Source organism: Crocuta crocuta, unplaced genomic scaffold, assembly GCF_008692635.1.
Source record: "Crocuta crocuta isolate KB4526 unplaced genomic scaffold, BGI_CrCroc_1.0 scaffold72, whole genome shotgun sequence".
Taxonomy (NCBI): domain Eukaryota; kingdom Metazoa; phylum Chordata; class Mammalia; order Carnivora; family Hyaenidae; genus Crocuta; species Crocuta crocuta.
In genome coordinates this window covers 6342917-6360022 of record NW_027529427.1, presented here as the reverse complement: position 1 = coordinate 6360022, position 17106 = coordinate 6342917, and the positions used below count along the sequence as shown (strand labels likewise).

Genomic DNA, 17106 nt, shown 5'->3' with positions numbered 1-17106 from the left:
GCTGCACCAGGAATGCACACCTAGGGATGTGTCCTTGGGCAGGTTACTTAATATTGCTAAGCTTCGATCTTCTCATTCCTAAAATGGGGATAGTAGTAGTACCTAGCTCACTGGGATGTCCGGCACATAGTTAATGCTATTAGTGCTAGCGAGTACTGGTTACATGTCAGTGGCCACCTCTGGAATGAGCTCTCTGAGGACTGGGACTGTGTCTTTGGTACTGTGGTATCCCAGGCCTTGCACAGAACAGCTACGCAATATTGTTCCCTGAACTGGATGCCAGTGAACAGAAGGATTACCCCTGATGAGCACTGCCTTCACCATCATCCTCTGGGGGTCGATCCTCAGGTGCCCTCCATGCGCTGGTGGGATTCTTGCCTTCAGAGAAGAAAGGGGCCTTAGATATTCTGGTACAATCCCTCATTTCACAAATGACGAAGTGGGAGCCCAGAGAATTGGAAATGTGGACACCATTTCTCCTTGAGAGGTACCCCCTTGGTGAGGCTGGACCCTGAGGCTTGGGTATGGGAGTTCTGTTGTGGAAGGGGCTGCTCTCCAAAAAGAGAGCATGGCTTCCACCCAGGACCTGAGTTGGCTGAGGGGCAGGTCTGGATGCTACTGACTATAGCTGCACGGTCCCCTGGCTTGGACAGCATACACAGTGATGCCATTTGGACATCCCACATGAGCTCCAGTGGGATGCTCATCAATGGAGGCACAGAACAGCATACAAACTCCCTACAGAACCTGAATGAATTTGGAAATCACTCGGGTGCCCTAGGTATCCCTGCCACACCACTTCCCTAAGGGGCCCTCCAAAGGAATCTGCATGCTCCCTCCTTGTCCCCCTAGGTTGTAGCCCCAAGGCTCACTGTGAGATGAAGTGAGGGAGCTGAGGGCAGAGGGCATGGAGGATGGGAGAAGCTGTCCCAGAGAAGCTGGCACTTCTTCCCACTGTGATTATGGGGCAAGGCCCTGGGGGCTGGGAGAACAGGGAAGCCCAGAGGCAGGCTTCTTCCTCCCACCCACCTTCTCTTCCTTCCTTCCTTCCTTCCTTCCTTTTTCTTTTTCTTTCTTTCTTTCTTTCTTTCTTTCTTTCTTTCTTTCTTTCTTTCTTTCTTTCTTTCTTTCTTTCTTTCTTTCTTTCCTTCCTTCCTTCCTTCCTTCCTTCCTTCCTTCCTTCCTTCCTTTCTCTTCCTCTCATGTGTTCCTCCAGAACGGAGCATGTCCTAGGCACCTGGGACTGTGCTGCGTGTAGGGAAACAGAAGTGAGTGAGCAAGAGCAGCAGATCACCTAACACAGTACTCTAGGGAGCGCTCACTCCTCACACAGACCAAAGTAACCAGCAGCTCTGGAGGTGTTCTGTGCACAATCAGCTCAGACGATGCAACAGCTCTGAGAACGACATAATCCTTGCCTTATGTATGAGTGGGACAGCTACCAGATGGCATGGAGTCAGTAGTGAAGCACTCAGTCAAAGCACACACCCAGGCTCGGGGATACTAACCTGAGACATGAAGTATGAATAGAGATCACCCAGGTGAAGTGTGATGGGGGGCAGGTGGTGAGTATTCCCAGCAGAAGAAATAAAATATGCCAAGGTCCAGAGGCAAACCATAGCACCGAGCTCAGGAGAAAGATAAGTGGGGATGGCAGGAACCCTGCATGGGCGTGGGGCAGGCTGTGGGGTTGCGTCAGGTGGTAGAAGAACCTGGAGAAGTCTGTCCTACACATGGTGAGGAGCCACGGAAGGCTTTCACACAGCAAAATACCATGATCTGGTGTGCCATCTGTAAAGAGGGCTCAGCTGAAGGGTGGAGATCAGGTTAGGAGAGGCACAGCTCCAAGTAGGAGAACCTGTGGGGGTTTCCCCAGGAGCTCAGATGGGAAGTGATGGTGGCCTAGCCTGGAGGGGGGGCAGTGGGGTTGGCAGGAGAAAGTAGAATTTGGGAAATAGTTAAGAGGTAGCATCAGGGGGCTTGGGGATGGAGCAGATCCAGGGGGAGGGGTGTGGGGACAGAAAGGAGCCACGGGCAGTGCCTGGGATTCTGGACTGGCTGATGGTGAGTGGGAGATAATGATTGTTCAAGATCCTTCCAGTACAAGTACTGTAGGATTTGCATGACTGGTGGGGATGACAGAATCAGACACTAACTCCTAGATCTCAAAGAAACCTAAAGCAGAGTCCAGTCCTGGACCCAGGCTTCATTCACCTCTCTCCCTTCAGGTCACTAACTTAGTATTTTCCCCTTCCTATCCCAGAGCATACCTTCTTCATGCCAGGCACTGTGGCAGACATTGGGGATATAACGATGAATAATGAGTCACATGCCCTGCCTTCAAGGAGGAGTCAAGTCAACAGGAAATGATGACACAGGGCTAAAGGGCTGCGACAGGGAATCCCTGCATACTAGGGGGTTGCTGGGAAGGGGCATCCAATGCAGCCTTGGGAGGACAGGGAAAGCTGCCAGGGAGGAGGAAGGAGAACAAAAATTCTGTCCTAAAGTAAGAGAAGGAGTAATCAAGGCCAAGTGCCAAGTGAGGAGGAGCAGGAATGTTAGTGGTAGAGGCACACGGAATAGCATGTACAAAGCCCCAAAGAGTTAAGAGACAACTGAGGCCCAGAGAAGTTAAGCAACTTGCCCAAGATCACACAGTTCATTTGCAGAAGAGACAGGAGTTGAGTTCAGTCTCTTATAAATGTGTGTCGTGTTTTTAATCACTCTTCTCTAGCCACGCCCCCCCCCCTTTTTGCCCTGTTCCTTCTGCCCCCAGCCTATGCTTGGCCTAGAGAGATACTTGATCCAGAGGAGATGGGTTGTTTCCTGAGGCTGGGTTCACTCAGCATAAAGGCACCTGTCACACCCTCAACAATCCTGCCCCACCCCTGCTGGCTTGACATGAAAAGCCATGTCTCAGAATGATGTCTACTATTAAAAGGCCCGTGATGCCAATCAGAGGCCTGTACCGCTCTTCACATCCCACCTCATCGGTCAGAATTGAACTAACTCTCCTACCCAAGCTGAGGTACGGGTTTCCTTTGGTATCGGTCACCAGATAGTCATTAAATTGCACTGCAGTTTCCTTGGGGGCACATAGGGAGCATTTTTTTCTTTTTGTTACTCTACTCTCTTGTTGCTTTGCACATCATAGTTACTCAAAAATTATTCACTCAGTGGGCTCTTACTGTGTTCAAGAAACTCTCCTAGATGCTGGGGGAAGGGTATCAAGATGGGTAGGAGATGATCTCTGTCCTCAAGGAGCAGAGTCATGTGGAACTGAGAAGACTTCTTATCTGGGCCAACTGACCACCCACATCCCACTGAAGTGTTCCAGATGGACTGTTCCAGCCCCTGCCTGGGCATTCCCGGTAACACAGAACTCACTACCTCACAAGCAGGACTTCCTATATTTTTAACAGCTCTAATTGTTAATTGAGCTAAAAGCTTCCTTTCCTGTCGCTTTCATACGTTAGTACCACTATTTTTGACTGAAATGATAGAAAATATATCAAATCCCTTTTTCACATGCCAGCTCTTCCGTATTTAAAACTTGTTTTCATGTCTACAATTTCTCCATATGACTCCAGCCAATCCTATTTTCCTTCTTAGGAGAACCTTGAAATCCTCACGATTCTTACTTCCGTCTTAAATGAAGCCCCAAAAACCAAGGACAGGCTCCAGACAGGCCCTGACCAGAAACCAGTGTGTGGCTCCAGCCAGCTGCTCTCCTCTACTGGGGGCTTTATCCACCCTTCTCTGGAGGCTGCTGTACTCACTTCTTTGGCAGCCTCCCCACTGGTTATTGATTCATCTTGAGCTTCATCAACTGAAGCCCTAAAGTCTCTCTCCCAGGACCAAGCCTGCTTATCTTATACTAATGCTGTGGGCTTTTCAAAGCTAAGAACAGAACTTTAGCTCTTTTCCTGTTTCATTTAGACTTTTTCATTTAAACCTTTATGTCTAGATGAGATTTCTACAAAATCTTGGATTCTATCACTAAGAATTAGTGTTTTATTAGCTGTTTCCTTTAGCTTTGTGTCATTAGAAAGTAGTGCCTTGTCAAAAATGATTGAACTGAACTGGACCACGAACAGCGCACCACTCAAGGCCCCAGGAAATGGCATTGATGAAAAAAATCAATGTTTTTTGAGAATTCTGTTTGAAAACAACCCACCTGACTGTATTGTCATCCAATTCACTTCCTATTTGTCCACATATATATCATGGGAGATTTTGTTAAATACTTTACTGAAAGCCAGATGTTCCACTTGAGCTGGACTTGATGCTGAAGGAAAGAAATGAGGTTGGTTTGGCCTGACTCAGTTTTAGTGACCTTTCTACTAGCTTTCCTTCCCAATACTCACTTTGTCCGTTGAGTTAAAGAATGGTTCTTTAGAATCTACACATTTGGAAATGATTTAAGGTCTAATTCCCAATTTCGTGATGGAGAAACCAGTGCCCAGAGTGCTTAACTGGCATTCCCAAAGTCACAGGCTTAACTAGAGCAAGACCAAGGGTTGGGTCCTATGTCTACAGCTCCAAGTTCAATGCTCTTAACAAAATTCAGTCATTATGTCTTTCTCTAAGCATATGCACATGAGTGTACACACACACACACACACACACACACACACACGGGATTTGTTCTCCACTAGGGGACTTTGGTTTATCTTGGGAATCCTCAGTCTACTGAGAGGAGACCACTGTCTTTACAGCTCATTTGAACCTATATGTGCCTACACATGGGGCTTGCTCCTTGGGTGGACATGTAAGTGGGCTACCTCTTCTAAGCAGCAGGTGGAAGTAGGGGCTTCCCCAGAGATCAGTGGGCCACCTGCCTAGAGGTTCCTGGGTGCAATTTAGGCGTCCTGCCCATAGCAAGAAGAGCAGACCCCTGGACACACTGCCTAAGGGACAGGCATTGCAAGGGTGTGGCCCAGGCTGGGTAAAGGCTGCTTGCCTGACAAACTGGGCTACAGGGATGGGTAGAACACTTAGCTCCATTTGGAAGAACTAGTGGCAAAAGAGGTGTCCCTGCAGCACAGCAGAGGTGGGCCCAAGTGGGGAGATACCCTGGATAGCTCCCGAGGGCAGGACCCCTTCACCACCCTCCCCGCCCCCCTTGGAGGCCCTGGGTACCTGTTTATTCTTTAGGTCAAGGGAGAGCTCGTAATCGGAGGCGTTAGGGGCGTGGGAGCAGAGCGCCGTCGCCAGGGCAGGCTGCTGCCGGCCGGGGGAGACCGCGCGGTGGGAGCCAGCCCTCGAGGAGGCACCCCCCGCCCCCGGCCGCTCCTCCTCCTCCTGCAGCTCCTGGGCTTGAGCCTTCGGGGCATGGGCACTGGGTCTGCCGGCTGCCACCGCCGCCGCTGCCACCACGGAGTCCTCCATGCCCCCACCGGCCTGGGCGCAGGAGCCATCGCTGTGAACAAAAGGCAACGGTGCTCGGTTGGGGGGTGGGGAGCGGGACAGGGTGCATGTGGGTGCGGGGGTGAGGAGAGAGACTGCGCACTCTGGCCTGGCCTTTCAGGCAGCGATGGGCCTTTCTAGTGGTGGGGGCTTGTGGGCGTGCCTCCTGAGGTCACCTCTAGGGAGGGGCTACCCTGGCAGGGAAGAACTTCAGGCAAGGAGGAGAGCCTGAATTTGGGGAGGGTATCTCAGGCAGGGGAAAGGAGCAGCTATGATCAGAGCTCATGAACCTCTGCTTAGAAGCAGTAGAGCAGAGTGGGTAAGAGTAGACTGCCTGGGTTGGAATCTGGACTCTGACTCTTATTAGTTATGGGAACCTGAACGGGCTACTTAACCTCATTGTGCCTCTGTTTTCCCATCTATAAAATGGGCACAGTAACAGTACCTACCTCATAAGGATGTTGGAAGACTTAAGTTAGCTAAAGTTCTTAAGACAGTGCCTGGATTATGGTCCTTGCTATATGTAAGTGTTAACTATCATCATTATCAGTGGTCTAGTTACCCGGTCAGTGGCTTAGGCAGCTGGAAAGAAGCTGATGCACACACTGAACCAGCTCTATCTTTATACTGCCCAGATGACTGTGGGGAAGGAGTGATGCTTACAGACCTGGTCTGAGCATAAAGCCCCCCTGAGGCCAGGTGGATACCAGCTTTTTGGGGCTGGGTCTGTGAAGAGAAGGGTGCTTGCCCTGCTGGGTCTAGAGGAGCATCTGTCTTTGGCTCCTGGCCTCTCCTCCCCTCCCATGGAGCCACCAGCAGGCTAAGCTGTAGCTGCTGCCCACCTCCTTACTCTAAGGAGGTACCTGCTAACTGGAGCCGCCATACCCCAGCCTGCCCTGGGGAATTAATACACTCAGGTTGCTCCCTTCCCTGGCCAGTCTCCTACGTCTACCCCTCCCTCAAAGCCAAGTGCTAAGCCACCTGTCCATGAAGCCTTCCCAAGTGACTCCAGCTTTGACTGCTCCATTTGCTGGCACACTAGGGTTGCATTTAGAGAGTCCGTCTCTATTTCCCAGGGGCAGAAGCATCGTGGCTACAGCATGGGCTCAAATCCATACTCTTCCACCATGTAGCTTCAGTTAAGTTGCTTTTCCTCTGAGCCCATCTTCTGGTTTCCTCATTTGTATGGTGCAGGTACTAATACCTATTTATGAGGTTATGGTGAGGGGAGAGGAGTCTGTATATATAAGGTGTTTAGCACACTGCCTGTCACAGGGTAAGTGTTCAGTAAGTGTTAACTCATGTCCTGCATCTAACCCCTCTTAGAGACTAGGGCTTATATTCTATCTCTTAATACTGGGCAGATGATCAGTACTCAGTTAATACTTGTTGATGGCTGAATTGAAGAGAGAGCAAGAGTCAAGAGATAGCAGACAGAGATAGAAGATCAGGACTAGAAGGGACTCCAATGTCATCTAGTCCAGCCCTCTGATTCCCTTTTTTACGGATAAGGATCAGGGGCTCAGGGGATGGGGTGGCCCTGATCTGAGGGCCAGGCAATACTTAGGGCTTTTTTCCTCTACAGCTTTGCCTTCATGTAAGGTGTCCCCAAATCATGGCAGAAAAGATACCTCTTCCTCTTGCTTCCACCCAACTTTGAAGCCTCCTGGTACTAGAATAACCAAGTATGGGTGAAGAACCCTTCCACCCAATGTACATCTAGCCTCCCACACTCCCCAGCCTCATCACTCCCATAAAGGAGAGCCCATTGGTCCACCCTAGCAACAAGGAGCCTCAAACTCCCTAAGGAAACCCTCTGTATGCATGCTTCTTTCCTCCATCATTTTTTGTATGGCCATTAATTAAGCTGTATAGTGGGACGACTCTAGGTGTCTAATATGTTGTTGTTGTTGTTTACCAGTATTACCAAGAAGTTCTCTTTAAAAACCTTCAACTTCTCTTGTCGTAAGACTTACCCATTCTTCCCATAGGACACACAGAAATAGCCCTTCCCTCTCCTATCACAACCTGCCTCCAGGGCCTGGGAGGCACCATTCAGTCTCATCCATCTCTTCTCCAGACTGTTCTTGGTGCTTAATGCCCAAGCCTCTTCACCCCAAAAGGTTTTCCAGAATCTTTAGAGAACTGGTGGCTACTCAGGACTACATACCCTTTTAAAATAGCCCTATTCTTTCTTTTATTGCTGGAGTGTGTTTGGCAAGAGGTTCTGGGAGCTTTGATGCCCCCCAATAGCAGTACTCGACCAATGGTGATGGAGGCAGGTAGGTAAATACTCTGGCTTCCTCATCCCTTGAGCAGAATAACTCTAACGCACATTCCACACCATCTCTCTAAAATACCCAGTGGCGAAAGCAGTGACCCAATCATTAATGAACATATATTGGCTTCCTTCTCTTCTGTGTCTCATCCCCCATTCCTGTACTGGCACTTCTTGGAGTCACCTTGTCTCAAATAAACTACTTGTGTTAAACCAAAACAAATTTTAAAAATAGCCTTCTTTGTGGTCCACACCTCTGGATATAGACAGACTCCAAGGTCTTATCTCCTGAATTCATTCATAGGGCCTGGAGGTTAGGAGACCCCTGTCATCTCTGGCACATGCACATGCATGCATGAGCGCACACACACGCACACACACACACACACACACACAGCAACATGCACACTGATGCATACATAAAGCTTCTAACTAGCTTTGTGGCCTTGGGTAATTTGTTCTTCCTTCTGGGTCAGTTTTCCTTACTTGTCACATGATGAGAACTTACTTATTTCTAAGCTTGGAATTCTGGAAGCTTGGATTCCAATGCCAAGGCCGGTCCGCCAAGGCCCACCAGCCCCAAGATTCCAGGCTCTCTGGCTGGTGGAACCACCTCTGCCTTTGCCCACCTCTATGCAAAGGGACCTGAGAGATTATGACACTCCCAACCCTAATAGATGATGAAAAGTATTAGGAAGAGGACTTTGTCCTTGCTTTCCCTTTAGACCTCTCCACCAACTTGTGTGGTACAAAGTGGCTATTGGAGACCCAGAACTAATGTCATCAACATGGCAATTTTAAGATTATACAGTACAGAGAAAAAAACATGGGCTTTGGTGTCAGGAAGACCTGGGTTAGAATCCTTCCGCTACTTACTATGTGACCTTGGTCAAGCTCCCTAACCTCCTTGTGCCTCTATTTCCACAAAACAGGTATGCTCAGAACACCTTTGCAAGGTTGCTGGGAAGAATAAATATAGCCTGCAAAGAACTTCGTGCAGTACCTGGCACACAGTAGTCCTTGATAAATGATGACAGCAGTGGAGGCAGTATTCTGAGCTAGAAATCTACGGCATGGAGTCCCAAAGGAATTCCCAGAAAAACAGCATGGAGAATTCCTATGTGGAAGGGGAAGGGGTTCTCAACATTTAGCCCTCCTCAACCTTCACAAAACAAACAGTAAGGTTTTTCCATCATAACTCATGGTCTTTCCCAGACCTCCAGACTAACTTCCATGGTTTTTAGGGGGGAAAGTGAAGGCAAATTGGTTTTCAGAAGCTTCCTCCTATCTTTGTTCTCCACCCACTAGAGTAACAACACAGTGAAGGGCCTTGGTGTTGGGGGTCACAAGTCGTGGTATCCATCACCTCTGAGAATCCATACATATTTACCACCTATAGGAAGGCCCTTGGCTGTACCAGTCACAATATGGGGCATGCCCTAGGCATGCATTTGGCAGACATTTGTCCAGTGTCCCTTGTGTGGATTTGTGTTTTTGTCACTTTGTCAGGGAGCTGTGGAGGCCTAAGTACTTAAACCTTCTTATCAAAAGAATGTTCCCAGCCTCTCTTTCCCTCTCTGTACCCCATCTATAAAAATGGGCCAATGAAAGAGGTTAGAATATTCATACTAGCTGTTATAGATAGAAGGGCCATCTACTTCAACTTAAAGATCATCTACTTCAATCCAGTCTCTTTTGGAACTGGAAGCCCATTGTTTGAATGCCCAGAACATCACACTTTACAAGACACAGGCTGCATCCCTTAAGTGTTTGGGGTTTGCTGGGCTGACCTTACATCATGAAGCTGCTCCCCACTGGGTCAGATTTCAGGCAGCCTGGCACTTGGACAAGAATCATGTGAATGGTATTCACTCCATGACCTGCACAGATTCTTGTAAGGAGAAAGGAGGGAAAAGAGGGGGAGAGGGAGCCTGGTGATCTTAGCTATCTTAGGCTCATTATCCAGCTGCACGGAAACAGATTCCCTGAATGGCAGCCCACTAGCCTGGAGAAACTTAGTGTGACTGATGACATAACGGAGATGCTGGTCACAAGAATCTTTCCTGGGTTGGGATGTCCACTTGAGAAGGTAAAAAGAATGTAGGCAGCACCAAAACAAGGGGATTCTGAGAAGGCGTTGGTGGCACCCACATGGCATTAGGTCAATACGCATATAGGGATCCAGGACATGCATGGGGGTTATTCCACACATGAGATCACAGGATTTGAGCATGGCAAGTGAAAGTCTTTGAGAAATTGGGGGACTACAGTTGCTCAGGGGAATGCAACATGTGCCCAGGGCCAGAATGACCTGTGTGTTGGGGCTTAACATCACATCAGAGAGGATCACTTATGTGGGAAGCTGACTTGTGCTTGGAGGGATGATAGGGGCCCAGAGAGCATGGCACATATGTGACTCCCTGGGTGTTCCAGTGACCATTCCATCCTGTCATCCCCAATACCAGAACTGACTTCCTAAAATGTAGATACTTTAATGTCAATTCTTTGTTCAAAACGCATCAGTGACTTCCCAATACTCTTGAGATGAGGTCCACCAGCATGGACTTAGGACCACTCGTGGTCTTACCACAACCTCCCCTTTCAGCCACATTTCCACCAAGTGACCTACCCATTCTTTGAACACTGAAACTCTCCCCAAATCTGCGGAGCCTTCTCAGATCACCATGTCTCTCACATAACCTCCTTCTGCCTTGAGATGCCTTCTCTCCATGATCCTACTCTCCCGCCTTTCCTTTCTCTTATTTGTCAACTCTTTCAGGACTCACTAATTGCCCCTGGGAAGAGTCAGTCCCACCCTCCAATGTGCTCTAATAATTCTTGGCACTCGACTCTATTTCAGCAATGACCACTTTGTGTTCTAATTATTCATTGATGTGTCTCTCTCTGCTAGACTATGCCATGTACACCTTTTTATCACCAGTGCTTATCACAGTGGGCTGGCTCCTAAGACATGTGTAATAAATGTTAAATGAAAAGACAGATGGCTGGACGAGTGGATGGATGGACGTCATTTAATCTCTACTACTTTCCCAAGGGCAGAGGTACTGAGGAATGGTCAATGATGCGCCATCCAGACTCTCCTTCAAGGAATGGCTCGTTGTCCAGCTCTGGGAGTGCTACTGGAGACTGCCCTCTGCTGCCAGCCCCATCAGCTCCTTCAGGGAGTGTCTCAGAGGCAGACAGCTCCTTGGCCCAAAGTTATGTCCTTCCCAGTGCTGTCCAAATCCAGGGACTGATTGAGGCAGGGATATAAAGGCTCAACCATTGTTACTCAACATGGGGCAAGTTTGGTAGGTCATTCTCCCTCCAGAGCTTGCCTGGGATTGGCTGAGGCTTCTGTTGGACTTCTATCACTTGGACTTTTTCTTTTGCCCCATGCTATGTTCTTGCCCTCCCTTCCGTGTATGTTGATCCCAAGCTCATTCTCTAGGAAACATTCAGCACCCTCAACTCAGAGTCTGCTTCCCAGAGAACCAAATCAGTGACAGATAACTGGCTTTTCTTTTTTCTTCCTTTTTCTCTCAATAGTCAAGATTACCTGCCTGCCGGCACACCTGTAGAACCTTTCCCAGTTCCCAGTGCCTTTGAAAGAACTCTAGGCTCTCTTCCTAGAAAAACGCAGGTGATTTCATATGTGCCAGATTTTACCTTCACATTAAGAGACTTTAGAGACTCCATAGCCCAGGCTAAAAACACCATTCTGGAGAGATGATCATGGATTATCTTCCACATGCTGAAGACTGTGCCAAGAGCCACAGGCAGTTCTGGTCATACAGAGAAAGTATTTGGGTATCGCCGACCACATAGCTTTCAGACACTGCTTACTGACATCTAGCACTGAAGGCATCCTTGTTCACCAGGAAGAGAGCTTGAGTAGAGTGAGGTCCCTGGTTCTGCAACTTACTCGTTGGCTGACTTGGGCAAGATACCTAATTTTTCTGTACCTCAGTTTGCTCATTTGCGAAATGGGGATGTGAATATCTCCTTTCAAAGAGAGTGAGAAAGATAAAATGAACTCATAGGTTGGTATGCTGGCCACAATGGGAAATACAGCATCTTTTGTTTTTTAAGTTTATTTATTTATTTTGAAAGAGAGAGCGAGTTCACACTTATGAGTTGGGGAGGGGCAGAGAGAGAGGGAGAGAGAATCTGAAGCAGGCTCTGTGCTTTCAGCATGCAGCCCAATTCGAGGCTCAATCTCACCAATCATGAGATCATGACCTGAGCTGAAATCAAGAGTTGGACACTTAATCAGCTGAGGCACCCAAGAGTCCTGGAAATACAGCCTTTCTACGCACCTGGCAGTACTCTGTGCTCACACAGCCCCTGCCAGGGAGCTGACTCGGGTCAGTGAGTGTCCTCCCTGGGCTCCCAGGCAAGGCCTTGTCGCCCCTGCCAGACCATGGAGGCCCAGACCCTGAGGGGCTTGCTGGTGTTGGTACTGGTGGGTGGCTGGAGAAGGCTGTTTTCCCATCTGTGGAAGGCTAGAGCAGTGATTACTCAAGACCTTGCCAGGAGGGTTTGGGAGGCTGAAGGATTCCTCACATGGGAAGAACCCCCAGAAGTCTTGACCAATTGCACTACATTAGTCCAAACTCTGCCAGACTTCTTAAAAAAATTTTTTAATGTTTCTTTATTTTGAGAGGGGGGAGGGGCAGAAAGAGAGACAGAGGAAGACACAGAATCTGAAGCAGGCTCCAGGCTCTGAGTTGTCAGCACAGAGCCCGATGCAGGGCTTGAACCCATAACCCAGGGAGATCATAACCTGAGCCGAAGTCGTACGCTTAACCAACTGAGCCACCCAAGTGCCCCTGCCTGCCTTTCTTAAAGTGCTTTTGGGACAAAGAAACTAGGCATTTTGCAGACAAAAGCTAACAACATGCCTTGCATCTGAAGACTTTAAGCCGTTACTAAAACACTTCTTTATCTCCCATGTCTGAATCAATAAGGTTGTTGTAGATGGTCAGAATAAAGGCACCAAGCAAAGGAAGCCAAGCATCCTCTGGGCCCCAGATGGTACTGGGCAAAGCTGAGGTGAGCAGAGGGCCAGTACTGGAAACAGAGTCGCTCTGTGCTCATTCTAAGGACAGGCTAATAGGAAATGCTACTCTAGGTGGTGGAAAGAGCACTGGGCTGTGAGTCAAGGTCCAACCTCACTTCTGCTCGCAGCATTTGGTATAACCTTGGGCATGCCACTTCTCTCTGGCCCTCTGTCTCCTCATCATGAAATGGACAATTTCCACAAGATGTTTTGACATCTGGAAGGAAGGCAAGGCTCAGCTTTCTCTGTGTCTACTTCCCTCTCCATGGGCCCCAGGCCTGTACTACACCAACCCTGCTCAGTGTCTGGGCTCTGGCTCCTCTGCCCTCAACACCCAAGGACACAGCATAAGCCTCCCCTTACTTTCCTTACGTCATTTAATCCATGCCAGCACCTGCCCCAGCCCATGGCTCCTTGACCTCCATTATCCAAGCTGGAAGCCAGGTCTCAGAATAGAAACCCCTGGAGGAAGGCAGCTGTGGCTTTCTGGGCTCATCCACTTGCAGAAACTGCCCTGGCTTTATTGGCTGTGACAGATGCTTCTCCCTCCCCTCTCCCAAGGGCCCTGAGAGAGTAAGTGATTCTCTCTCCTGTCAGCTCCTTGCAGACTCTGGGCTTTGGTCTCATAGCTGTTCCAAGAAGGCACAGGCTGCTTTGCTTTGTCTGTAGGGGTTTCCTGTCAAAGGAACCACAGTCCTTCTCTGGACTCATGCGTTCCCCACATCCAGGCCCACGAACCGTGGCGCTCACTCAAGGCTGGTCACAGAATAGCCCAGGCAGACTGTTTCCAGATGTCCATTGTGTGCATCAGCCTCACCCCACAAGGGAACAGCAGCTCCTGGGCATCAGAACCTCCTGCCCTCCAGGGGAACCTCATCTAGAAGTTTCCTCAGGACACCTCCCTCATAGGCTCCAAACTGGCCACACTGATGAATGCCATCTTATTGGCCACTGGAATATCTTGAGCATTTTATTGTCTCCCAAATAGGCATAGGTCTGGTAGCAAAATCAAGCTCTAAGGACATCCTACCCGCCTTCTGCCCCTTCCCCAACACACAGCACACAATTTCACAAATGCGCGTTTCTCTTAGCCCGAACACAGAGAACTCACTGTGCACCTAAATGCACCTCAGATTTCGTCACCGCTTGTGTCTGCTTGTGCTATCCCCCTAAGAGAACATGTTTCCCACGCCTGACACCCTCACGGCACCCAACCCTGCAATGAAGCTCCAGAAATACTGCCTTTAAAACCGTCTCTGGACGCACAGCCTAAAGTCATCACGCAGCCCGTGCCGACAGCACTTTTTATTCACAGCCTAGTGAAACTCTGGGCTTTATTTAATTTTTTCTCTTATTATGAGCCATTTTACATATGCAAATATGAGTAACATATGTAAAGTGTAAAGAAAAATCTTCCCTTGTACCCAGCTCAAGAAATGGCACAATCAGAAGCCTTTAATACCTCACGTATTCCTCCTCCTCTCCTCAAAGGAATCTTTGTCCTGAATTTGTTTTTATCATTCCCTGGCTTTTCCTTGGGGGCAAATTTCCTCCTTGTCCTTATGTAAGCGGCAGTGGCTGCCTTTGCAGGAGCACCAAGCCTGCATAGTGTGCACGTGGGGCGGGTCCAGGAACCCTCGAGATCTTGCAGACCCCACACAGGTCAGGAGGGCCCCCTCCGAGGGCGATGGCCGGCACTCCGTGCCAGCAGGACAGAAAAGATGGCAGGGATCTGGCCGCAGCTGGCCTGTACCCATTGTCTCAGCAAGGAAGNCTGTGGTCTCGGTATGTAACCATCTCCAAATGGACCACAGTGACTCTCAGGAGCCACATGGGTGGTGCTGGGAGACGTGTACTCAAGAGAGGCATCAGCCCATGAGCCAGCTGGGAGCCAGGTCCAGGGTGTGAGTGCTTTGGGGTCCCTGAGAGGAGGGAACACAGGAGACCACAGGCAATGTTGGCCAGTGCACAAAGGGGGACGGCACTGAGGCAGGGAGGACTCTGTGCCAGACGGACTGGCTTCGAACATTGACTCTTCCATTGAGTTGCCGTGTGGCCTTGGGCAAGTTGCTTAACTTGTGCCTCCTTCTCTAGGAGAGAATTAAGGTGTGTAAAATGCTCAGTAAGCCCTATATAGGGAACCACTCTCCTTTTCCTTTTTAGAATTTCCATCGCGCTATTCTGTTCAAATAAGAAAACAAAAAGCGAAAGCCTCATTCCGGTTCCGAATATGAAAATGTAGGAAGGAAATGACTTCAGAATAAAGAACAGTCCTTAACTCGAACTATCTTTCTCTTACGTTCTTGTGTGAGAGTTCTTTAAATGGAAAAGTAGTGCTCTTTTCTGCACGGCATAATTTCTGAAGCTCTGAGTTAGAGATGATGCCAAGAGAAGCCTGCCAGAAGGTAGAGAGGCTGGGAGGCAGCAGGATACAATGAGTCTGAGATGAAGAACCAGACAGACTGACCATGGCTTAAAATCCAACAACTCCCTTGCTGTGTGGCCTTGCCTAGTTCCTGAACGTTTCGGAGCCTGTTTCCTCACTTGTAAGGCAGGGATCCCTGCCACATGATTCTGTTGGGAGGGTTGATAAAACAAGGTCCATAAAGCTTCTGGGACCTACTGATGCTCTGTAAATGTAAGCTTCTTCCCGATTCTGGGCACGTCTCGCTTCCTCAGCTTCTGGCTCAAGAGCGATGACTCCCTGGAGAGATGACCTCATCTAATCCTTCTGGGGTCCCTCCGAGGGATGGTGATGATGGCGACACGCACGGTGCATCCCAGAGGCTGGGCAAGAGACCATGCCCGGCTGTTTTGTAACCTGGTGGCTATAAAGTCCCTTTATTCCAACCTCCTCCTGTGCCACTCAGCTCGGCCCTTCCTCACCCCAGCAGAGCAGATGCTGTTTTGGATCTTGAACTATTTCCAGGGAAAGACATTCTCCCAGCTCCTCACAGGCTGAATTTCACCCCAAGCCGGGAGAAGGGTCTCCGATGGCTTACAGGTATCTGTGGCAGTCAGGTGTGTGCTTACCCCAAACAGGAGTCTTGTGACACACGGGATGGAAATGGCAGACCCCTAGTCATGTAGGACGCTGCCCTGGACATACATCCAGTTACTAGGGAGCAGGATTATTTACTTATTTCCTTACAGTCCCCTTCATTATCTTTTGCTTTCCTACTTGAAGTTCTTCCTAATGTCTAGCTTCAGTCGTTCTTGCTGCAGAGGAAACCTCTCACGAGCTTATGGTATCAGAATGGCTGTGCCGTTTTCCACATGCCTGTGGGTTTCACACGTCATCTCCAAAAGTGTTTAGGATGAGGGGACAATGTGGGACACACTGGGTTTGAGAAGAAGCCTCAGAGATCCCAGCTTGGAGGACCACCCACCCCTCCAGGCAGGGCAGGGGCCAGTGCCAGGCCATAAACCTTTCCCTGCAAGGGTTCAACTGTTTCCTCCTCTTAAGAGAACAGGCAATCAAACTGTCAGCTGGCAATCATTTTCTGATAAAATGCCTCTGTGCTTAGTCTCATCCTAGCCTGCACTGTGACAGCCGGGTGCTGGGTGAAATCATTTCCTCTCCTGCCCTGAGGTTTAGAAAATCTCCTGTCTGGGCCTGTTGGCCCTGCTGGATTGACATTTATGTGGGTCTCTAGCTTCTTTGATCTTTCCCCCAAATTGGTCCCTTAATTCTGAGAGTCTCTCTTTCTCTCAGATGTTGGGCTCTTTCCAGCCAACACTCCCTGTGTCCCAGGCTAGGCTTGAGTGGAAACATCTGAAAGATGCCTCCTTCTCCATGCCCATCACTTGCCATCCAAAGGAGGGACGAGACCTCTCTCTGAAGGGCATAGCTCAGTGACCCTGAACAACACTCGAAGTATGTGTCCCTACGTACTTGCCATACCAGGGCTCTGCCAATAGACCCTCATCCCCTAAAGTAGTCAGCCCATTCTTTCTAAACATTTCTTAGTCATACCTGAGTTTCTAGGCCCCTTCTCTGAGGCTCCTGGATCTTGATTGATTTCTCCCTCTCTGCTCCTGAAAAATCCAGCTTTAAAACAGTTAGCACTTATTGAGTGCTTCCTATATGCCAAGCACCTTTCCAGGCATCATCTCATTTAACCCCTCCCCCCCCAACCACTGTAGGAGGTAACTGCTCCTGTTATCCCCATCTTATAGGTAAGCAAATTGAGGATTAGAGAGTTTAAGTAATTTAACCAAGATCACAGAGTTTGTAAGTTGCCAAGCCAGGATTTAGACCCGGATTTGAGTTGGTCTGTCTATGTTCTCAACTGCTCCACATTCTAGTACATCCTTGAAGTCTTCCTGAATTTATCTTCGAGCCCAGGGCACTATT

General features: G+C 49.1%; 1 protein-coding gene across 1 annotated transcript in view; it reads right to left on the bottom strand.

The window, feature by feature from the left end:
- IQSEC3 (IQ motif and Sec7 domain ArfGEF 3) overlaps positions 1-17106 on the bottom strand; it is a 109661-nt gene that overhangs the window by 47568 nt on the left and 44987 nt on the right. The window contains 1 exon segment of the mRNA XM_077759026.1: positions 5143-5422. Coding sequence (XP_077615152.1) covers positions 5143-5422 — 280 coding nt within the window.